General features: G+C 37.9%; 1 protein-coding gene across 1 annotated transcript in view; it reads right to left on the bottom strand.

Moving 5' to 3' along the window:
• Positions 1 to 5679: 5679 nt before the first annotated feature.
• The window catches only part of LOC113142993 (replication protein A 70 kDa DNA-binding subunit-like), a 34294-nt gene continuing 29454 nt past the window's right edge, over positions 5680 to 10519 (bottom strand). The window contains exon 17 of the mRNA XM_026328403.2: positions 5680 to 7733. Coding sequence (XP_026184188.1) covers positions 7632 to 7733 — 102 coding nt within the window. The 3' untranslated portion in view covers positions 5680 to 7631. The remainder of the gene's footprint in view (positions 7734 to 10519) is intronic.

Raw genomic sequence — 10519 nt, 5'->3', positions numbered from 1 at the left:
TAATGTACCGTAGAAACTTGGGTGGACTTCTCCGGGAACTAGGACACAACTTGGATTTAGTGGATAAACCTTTGAAACAAAACCTCTTTGGCTATTTATAGATTTTGGATTTGTTTTAGTGAGGGGAAAAAGGAGACACACTTTTAATATTGATACAAGTATTTTTTGGAAAAAATAAAACAGCAAACTGAGTATTTTTATACGTCTTAAAACATATCTGGAGGGGATCATTAATATTTCAGAACTGAAACTCAAAGGACTGACAAAAGCTCACATGTTTTGCCAGAGAGATGACCTATTTGCTAGTAGACTACTAGGATATTTTGTAAGTTGCTCTTTGGTAAGAGTAAGAGGAACGAGCGGTGAGATAAATTCTTTTTATCATATCATATGATTCATAATATGACCTGATACAATTCCTAAGGGAGTGGGAATATTTTCATACCTCCTATAGCCTGGTCTGGCTGTGTTGTGAGTAACTCCAACATACTGCACTCCATACTGCCTGTGATATCCATCTGTCACAGTGAAACATTAAACATAGACTGTGGACTATAATTATCCTGGCTGGTTGATGCTTGCCTCAAAAAGCAAAACTGAACTTCTACCATTGGCTCTGTTTCCTCAAATATGATCAAACAGTTTCTTACATTGGATAACTGATGTCCTAGATCAGTGTGTTAATGTATTATCTAACTTAATTTAATTTAAGATGCCACATACTCGCTCGCAGAACTTGTGCACCTCCCACACAAGGACATCAGTTTCCTCTTGAGAGAAGCTATTACTTCTTGTATGCTGTGTCTATCAACTCTCCCTTGCATCACATACTGAGCAGCAAGGAGCAGAGACCACTCTTTTAGAAAAGAAAAAAAAGCAAATCTGATTTATGATGACTGAAGTGAGACCATACTATTTCCTCATAATATATTTCTCATAATAATAATCACACCCTGTTTCCAGCTACATTTCAATTGTGCGACCTGCCTCCAGATGTGAAATATCCGACAGCTGGCTGCTGCAGTGTGAGCACAGTGCTCTGCACCATTGATTCTGTAGAACAGAGCCCACAAACACTAATTTGTCCATCAACAGGAACCACAATAGACCAAAATATCATACAGTGTTTTGAGTAGGACCTGCTGTTCACATATTTCTCTTCTTCTGTTGCTCTTAAATTTATGATTCTCCTGCTGTTTTGATATTGCCATTACTCTCTTCACTATAATCATAAGTGCAACAAGATCTCATCCTGTCTCCAACAGCCGAAAGGCATTCTGGTTAGTTGTTAACTAAAAAGAAAGCATTCTTGTGTGCTGTGTCTCAAATTCTGTAAACATGCTATGAAATACTGTATGCAGCAATACGGTGCATGATTTTGGCTCTGTAGGAGGTTTTTTGAAACAAATCCTCCAAACAAAACAGCAAAATATGTGGTTGGCCCATATTCTCTGGAATAACACAGAAATATTTTCTGATCTGATGCCATCATACTCCGTGTGGTTAGCTGTTTGGCACAAAAACAATAGGGTTGGAGTTTGAATTGAGAAAAAGTAAAAGTTTCTTTGTTAAGGTTAACAGGCTTCAGTAAAACCTTTGGTTACCGTTGAGGAGTGAGTCTCAGCTGGAAACATGTTAAAGTCCAGCCTGCACTCACCACCACCAGAGATTTTAATGTGCATGTTGGCATTTCCATTCAAAACTGTTTTCCTTGTTGTCACTTGGTTGTTTGACCTTCACTGTGGAGAATGATATATGTGCAGAGTTTGACACTACAAGTTGGTCACACATTCATCTGTTGTAGCAGCTTACACAAGTGTGATGTGGAAACTTGAAAGCTCCAGTGCACATTCACTAACAACAGCCTTTTGAAAGAAACTAATGTTTGCATATTTATAGGTTCTGAATATTTCAGAGGAGAAGCAGCAGATGTAACTTTTAAAATTGTATAATTCATACGTAAATTACTATACTAAATATGAGATTTTCCATTTTTTGCATGTTGTTTGAAATGAACCTTTAGGTCCAATATACCAGGTATATATGCATCATTCTTCTAGATGTTGGGGCTCAGATCTGATAAAGAATAAATGCAGGCTCATAGTGTCCTTTATCAGTGACAGGAAAATTGGGGGAAGCATATCTTTAGTGAGTAGAGGAATGTACAATGCAAAAAATATAGTTCTTTGCACAGTAAAGTGCTTAAGGCAATGAGTGTTTAATGTAAATAACACAAATCGGGTTTAGTGCAGAGAAAATGCTTAAAGACAAACCCCAAACAGAGTTAAAGATGAATGATTAACATCTGAAACGTTGTGTGTGACACATGACACATGAATTAATACATCACACTCGGTTTTTGATTATTGGGAGAGCTAGAAACATCTCTACAACAAGTAAAAACTCAAAGCAGACTTAAAATGTGTATATTTTACACAAGTGGATCACAGCTATGGCCTGAGCAGGATCTAGCTCCAAATTTACACACTGGTGTATGGTGCAGCAATCATATAAAAATTGCAGATGTAGAGGCTTTAAGAAATGATATACCTAAATCAGAATTTAATTAACCTTATTAGTATCCTAGTAGTGCCCTAAATATTCATGCTATTATAACTGCATTATAGTGCACCAGTCTACTCGTTCATTTTAAGAGAAGTCCTGCGCTGTGACATTTAATGTAATGCTCCATCTCCCTCTGATGCTACTCCTAGTCCTCCTGAAAGGTCTTTAATTTAATCATCCACTTAGGTATGCATGCCATATGAACATGCCAATGGCAATTGGATCTGTCATTTATACCATATCTACTGGGAAAACCACTAATGTGTGTGTAAAACATGATAAGTCATTACGTTATCCAATAATATCATTGTTACCATCCATCACATGCCTTGATTCATATTGTTCTTAGCTTTATAAACTGGTTCACACTGGCAATTAAAAATCTTTCCATCTCTGTAGAGTTATCATGCATATTGCATGCTGGCCTTGGTGTTGGCATGGCCTCTGGCTCTCCAAGTGGAGCAGGAACAAAATATATATAAATGTCCTCAGGCCAAATCTGTTTATGATGTAGAGACAGAGGGCAAAAGGGAAGGTTTATTTAACCGGTGGTGGGTAGGAGAGAAACAAAGACAGAAGAAGATGAGAGGCAGCGCAAAGTGGAAAAAGAAATCGATGAGGAGCTCAGAGAGAAATGATAATGCTGCTGTAGAAACTGTATAAAAAACAAATGATACTGTAGGTGGACAGGAAGGCAGTGGAAAAGACAGATGATGAGAATAATGGAGTCGGATGAGTGTTGAAGGGAGACTGGGTAGTATATGTAAAAAGTGGAAGGAGGCATTAAAGGAGGGCTCAAGAAAAGAACAAATGACTTACAGGACAGGAAAGTCAAGAGAAAAGCAAAGAAATCTACACTTATAGTTCCCTGCAGTGAATATGTAACAGAATGACCAGAGATTCTTTGTTGTGGACTCTGGAGCTTATAAATAACCTTGTGAGAGTGAAGTGACCGTGATTAAAAACCAGGGAGTCAAACTGTCTATTAAAATATCAGCAGATAGGAAGTTGGATGAGCATTCCAACTTCCTCTTCCTGACAGTAGATATGTGTGGATTTAAGTTATGCACAACAAAGCACAACATGCAGACAGCTGATATGATGCTGTGCTGCTGAAAACAGTTTTTTTTGACAAACTGACCCCCTGCAGCACTTTTATGTTCACATATTTGTTTGAGTCAAACAACCAAGCATATGATATTTGACGTATGCACACTTTCCTTTTGGCACAAAGAAACAATCTCCTCAACTTCACTTACTCTGCTTCTGTTGTGTCATATTTTTCTACCATAGCCTTAAACTATAGACTGAAACCAATTCATGTTTTTGGAGTTTGACAAAACAGGCACTGCAGATTTAAGAGTATATACAGTCTCTTTAACTGAGTAACATTTGGAAAAATGAAAACGCAAGCGCTCTGCTCTGTTTACACTGCTTCCACTGTCCTGTGTAGCAAGAGAAGCTAGCAAAACAGAGATTACATGCACACGTGGTTAACTCTGTATCTATAAAAACATGGATGTTCTCAGGCTTTAGAGCCTTTTTGGGAAAGAGATGAACCTCACATTTTGCTTGAGGAAGAAACTCATCACCGGGTGCAGCAGTGTGGCTCAGTGGTGTGTTTTTAGTAGCTTTTTAGAGTGGAAGTTTACTGCACAGCTGAATAAACTAAAGAAACTAGATTTACAGACATTACAGTGAGTACACAAAATTCATTATTTGGGTTTACTGCTGTATGGGATGGATTTATGGTAGCCTTAACATTTAATATTGTTAAAACCACATGGGTTTCAATTTTTATGACAACCGACAGCATTCAGGGATTTGTTCTGGAATATGAAAACTAAACACAAATATTTTTTTTATAAACAAATATTTTTGAGAAAAGACATGCTGAATGAGAACTTGCATTGAGACGCAGGAGCTGATGGCGCAGAACCCAGACCTCATGTCATGGCTTCGGCTCTATAGTGCGCCCACACAGGTGTTTTAATTTATCTTTCCTTTACGACCTGTGTGGGTGCATACAGACAGTGTTTGACTGGCAGCTTCCTGACTCTCCTATTAGTTGGACATTAACACCGTTATGTCAGTTTGGTGACTAGAAGTCTGAAAACAGCTGTGTGGATGTGCAGGGTCTTTCACTGCAGGATTTTCTTTCATTGTAGGAAAGCGTTATTTGAATGTTACAACTACACAACATCACAATAGAAGGCAGGTATTATGGTTAAAACGTATGCTGGAGGCCTGTCTCCAGTTTAAGTGCTTGTAAACTGACTAACATTTCAGTGAATGTTGGTATCGAGATTTTTCTCTCACTCCACCACAGTGGAGGGCTTGACTGAACTAGTTTGTTTTAAGATAAGACTGCGGACAGATAGACTGTGATCAGCACTACGACCTCTGCGATAACTGCACAGCTCATTTCCATTTGCTGTCCTTGTATCCTCACACATTCTGCAGATAAAGACGAACTGCATATTCACCAAACTGAAGGTCCCACATTCCCAGAATGAAGATATGACAACCTTGCCAGCAATTCAGTTCACTACCGCTTAGCAAGTTACATTCAGATAAAGTTCTCTAAGGATAATAATAAGAAATAAAAAAAAAAAGAGAAGCATTTCTCTCAATCTTCACTTCCTCCCTATGCCCCATAATGCCTTGGGGCTGCAGCCTAACATGTCTCCATCTTAAATCTCAATCACCAGGATTGAGCAAAACACAGCATTACAACTCATTTCACCTTTGTCAAAAATATCGTGAGATGATTTTTGATGTTGTGAAGTAAACCTCAAAATAGGTGTCATTTCAAATGTTAGTGGGTTATATAGTGAGTTTGTTCATCACTGTAATAACCAAAGGCAAGATTTAATCATTTGCTTAACTTCTTTCCTACCCTTTCACTTTGGGTTTAAAATGCTGTCTGTATTAGTAAATGTTTGACCACTACTTTTAAAGCTTTAAGACAGATTGTGTTGTCATTAAACAAAAAGGATGATTAGAGACTACAGCTTCAGAACACTGAACAGGAGGAGGAAAAAAAACCAAAAAAAAAAACCAAAAAACTAAGACAGAGATAATGGAAAAGTTGAGGCAAAGATGACACTGGGCTGAAAAGATCAGTGTGTGTCTGTGTTTAATCTCCCAAACCTCCCCCACACAGCATGGCAGACAGCAGGCAGGAGATGGTACTGATGGTGCTCGGTGTAAGAGGAGCAGGCGGCTTACTGCCAACATAAATCAGTGTCATGCCCTTGAGCCACACCTTAGATTCACGTCTTAGTAGAGAAGCACTGTCCTTGATTTGCAGTGTCAGTTAACATCAAGTCATTTGAAATGGTGACAAACAGACAGACAACTGAAAGTGGTTCCCAGTTCAGTGTAAAACAGTCCCAGTATGAGTGTAAGATTTTGGACACATCTTCTCATATAATGATTTTCGCACACTCCTTTTCCTTCAGTCTATTCGTGAATACGTTCCAGTAATTGCATCTATGTTTTCCTCACTTGTGTCTTTTTCCTGCATGGGCAGGGCGAAGATGAGGACAGAGGCGGTGGGAAACATATTTTAATAGACATGAGACGTCCTTGCCTCCAATCCTCAATGTGAAATGTCCAATCACAAACCGATTTCCAATAAAGGGGAGTGCCAGTCTGCAACAGACTGTCGTGAAGGATGCACTCGTATCCTTGGTTATAGCTCCTCTAAGCAGCCTCCTATTTCACAGAGCAGACATAAGAGCTTTGAAATGTCCATCATCATGGTGGAAGGGTATGTTTTCCAAGTCAACGCAGGACTGAGGAGCTGTTGTGATAAAATAATAGAACTGAGATTCAGCCTGTGATCCATCTGATCACAAACTATCTTGAATGGTTGGAGGTGCCACCAGCACAGCTACCGGGCATCATCACACCTTCTCCTCCAAGCTTCACAGTGGACACCACACATGCAGATACATATGTTCACCTTCTCTGTGTCTCACAAAGACAAAACATCTGGAACCAAAATACTTCATACCAGAGTACAGATTTCTGCTCCACTGCTGTTCATTCTTTGTTTGTTGGTCCAGCCTTCTTCTTACTGGCTTCTCTCTGTGTTTCTTTTCAGCTACTTGACCATGAAGGCCGGATTCACTCGAAGTTATGCACTCGAAACACAAGATGTGCTTGCTACTTGAACTCAGTATGGCATTGATGTGGGCTCTAATCTGTAACTGAGGCTACCGCTAGCTGCAGATGTTGTAGTCTGAAAATCAATAAAAACTGTAGGGCTGCCAGCTAGTCATGGTGCAGTGTCCCATTAACAACTATGCGAGTAATCACTGTAGGTATGTATGTAATTATTAAATTACTAAAACCAAATTCAATATCTCTAAAGACTTGGCAATACCTGCAGATATCATATTAAAACAACAGTCATAAATACAAACAACATTTTTGTCTCCACATCTGTTTAATCACACTTTTGTAGCTGAATACCTCTGGAGACCCAACAAACCAAGGCAAACTTCTTTTTTTTTTTTACATTTTTACAAAGGATAGTTGAAACCACTGCAAACACATGCACCTCCCACTCACGTTTTCCATGCTCTCATTTTTAAAACAAACAGTAAAAAAAACTTAAATAAATTTGACTCATATATGTCTTAACCACCAATGAGCATAACTAACATATATTTGAAACCAAAGAGATGAGTCATCTATAAAAATAGAGAAAATGCTGTGATCTTAGTTTGTACATGATACATGAAAGACATCAAAAATATAAGCAGGTCTAAAACACAGTTCCATATAATGAAACCGTCAAACCTCTAAAACCTCTAAAATGTCATAAAATTAAAAGGTAAAAGCCACTGCCATTCAAGTGTTTCACAACTCGTTTGTTGAAGGACGTTAACAACTATGCATCGGTCTTTAGTTTGGCTATCATTTTAATAATATGAATCACTGGCTGCCTCTTATACCTCTGTCAGATATGTGTTCTCTCCCTGGTGGAAAAAGTCAGAGACTGGTCAAAGTCATAATTATTCACCTGGCAGCCATTTAGAACACTGGGGCCAAGCTCAGCAGGCCAATTTACGGATGTTACTGAGGAGTCTCCTGCTGTATTCCCGATGGTCGACTGGTTGGAGTTCCATTACAGTTACCTTCACTCGGCTCTCATCCTAAGGGAGAAAGAAAAACAGTCCTGATGTTAAGTGCAGCAACATCCGCTAAAGAGACTTTTCTAAACTATGATCAGCATCATCCAATTCAGTAATATTAATACTAATGATGTAATAATGTAAGTTTACTAAACAACAAAATTGCCTTGATCTGCATGTGAGTTTAAATCACTGCCAAACTTCAACCCCAAATTTATGAAAAGTACAAATATAATCCATGTAGAAACGAAGAGCTGTATATACATCCAGATTTCAGAGCTGAAAACTAAGGCCACACAGTTCAGCATTACTCAGTCTCTTTTTACTAAGAGTCACCATTAGCAGTGAGATATATCTCATATTACATATTATCAAATAACAATGTTTTCTTATTAAGACATAAAGCCAAAAGCTCATTTGCATTATAATAACACTCAGTATAAGGATTAATCCTGAGACAATTCATTAAACAATTAGTAATTTAGCGAGCATAACCTGCACCAAAGATTTAACATTTGCCCATTATCTCATATGTGATTCAGCACTTCTATTAGGATTTTCAATTTGCATCTAACTGAGGATGGCAGGCAAATTGAACAATACGGGGGGCCGTCAAGACAAAGGTTCCACTTGACAAATGGTGACAACTTATTTAAAAATAATAGTCTTCCAAAAGACAGGGTTCTGTGCAAAAGAAGGCTTATTAATTTGGTGGTGTGTAGACTAATATTGCAATCAAATCAGGCAAAAACAATTACGCAGCGGCCTAACTCAATTTCAGAAGGTGGGTGAAGTGGGGTTCTTCCCTGGAGATTTAAACAACACAGCTTCTAGATGTCAGCACATTGACAAAACATATAGACACACAGCTTCACACACAAGCAGCAAATGGCCACTTAAATCTTACCATCACAACCTCACAGATAATTAATGAGATATAATACGATACTAAACAATAAAACTTAAAACTGGGAATCCCTGTAGATAAATCTGAACAATGAAGTTATAAATAATACTTTACAACAATGGGGTTAGATGTGAATGAAATTATATCAAACAAACTTGTGCCATCATGGCTCTCACCTTTGGGTGACTGACATTAATGGCACTCAGAAGAAGACTCTTACTGACTTTGTAATTCCTAAACCTTTCTTCTAGCACCATCATCAGGTCAAAGTTTTCACTGATCAATAAAATATCTCCACATCTACAGGATGGATTGCCATGAAGTGTTGTAAATACATAGAGACTGGTTTCCTCTAGCATCACTGTAAGGTTTACATTTGTGATTTGCAGGACATGTCTCTACAACTAGACAGCAGCTTGAAATTTGACACTTTCAGGTTCTTGGCCTGCTATGAATTTCTAATTACTTTGGTGATCACATTTTATCCATTGCTGTCATCAGGTCAAAACAATTGCTTAAAGAACAAATGACATTCCCATCATCTGCAGCTGTACTGTAGTTTGCAGTTTGCAAAGGACCAAATGTCAATATGTTAAAATAAAGTCAGTGAACACTGTCAACATTTCTGTCAACATGCAGATCAAATCACTGCTGTACCTAAGCACATCCTCAAATAGCTGTGGATTCTTTTTAAAAGTTGGTATTATTGTGAAATGTGATGTTATAAATGGTGGACAAAATACACACACAGCACATAAAGAAACAGCACAAAATATAATTTGTCAAGTTGAAATTACATTGCTGTCAATAAAAAACAAACCCTTCATTATCTATATAAATATGTATTTATGTTAATGTTTGTTAATTTATCTACTTTCTCAATGTCAGACAAAAGTTTAAGAAGCAAGTAACAAATATTTTGAAAGCTCATCTCAATATATAATTGATGTAAATTCTTTTATGGTCAACTTTGGTGCATACGACGCTAATAAAAACGTTCCAATGTTCACCCTAAGCCTTATTAATGTTGACAAGGCTTGTTAAGTGGTCTGCTGATGTTATAAGGTGAGTTTGTTAAGTGTGCGTGGCTGCCAATGGCCTGTCTGTTAATGTAAGGCAAGAAAAAACTGGTCCTCTCTGACACTAACGTTTTCATTGAGACTAAATAAATTCATTGACTTCAGACAGATGGGTGCACACACACACACACGCACACGCACGCACACACAATGGAGGGCCTCCTGCAAACAACAGGTTTATTTGTGTCTCCATAGATTTAAAGAACCATTAAGACTTAGACTCAATGTATCTGGCTAATGTTTGGAAATCAGATGCATTTTCTCCAAGTGCATCAGTAGCCTTGGATAGTGTCTTAAACCAACGCAAATTCAATGTTTACGTTAAAAATGCACTCATCTGTTTTCACTAAATCCAATCTTCAAGGCCAGATTATTTCATCGTCATCCAAATTCCATTAACTACATGTGAAACAGTGTGAAATGGCCTCTACTACACTGAAGTTTGCTGTAATCACTTCCCTACCTCTGTATGCTCACACCTTAATGAACTATAAGACTGTTAGGCCAATATTATTTAAACACAATGTAGCATTTTTTAAATATACATCTTCCTAAGATTATTTAGACATTTATCTATTTGCACTATCAACCAGATGGTGACATAATACATGAGAAACACTGGCAGCCACCATCTGTACTGTCATTGCAAACTATCAAAGTAAAAAATATTTTTCTGGCAAGCAGCAGTCATTGCTGTGGCAATTTCAGAAATCATTTGTGTGAAGCTATCACTCTACAGAACCCATCTAACCCAACATTTCTAAACAAAACCCAACATTGCCTTAACATTATGGCCACTTCTTGTGTGGAAGAAGGTTACT

This window comes from Mastacembelus armatus, chromosome 14 (genome assembly GCF_900324485.2).
Source record: "Mastacembelus armatus chromosome 14, fMasArm1.2, whole genome shotgun sequence".
Taxonomy (NCBI): Eukaryota; Metazoa; Chordata; class Actinopteri; order Synbranchiformes; family Mastacembelidae; genus Mastacembelus; species Mastacembelus armatus.
The sequence above is the reverse complement of the archived record's forward strand: the minus strand, read 5'-3'. Positions and strand labels throughout refer to the sequence as shown.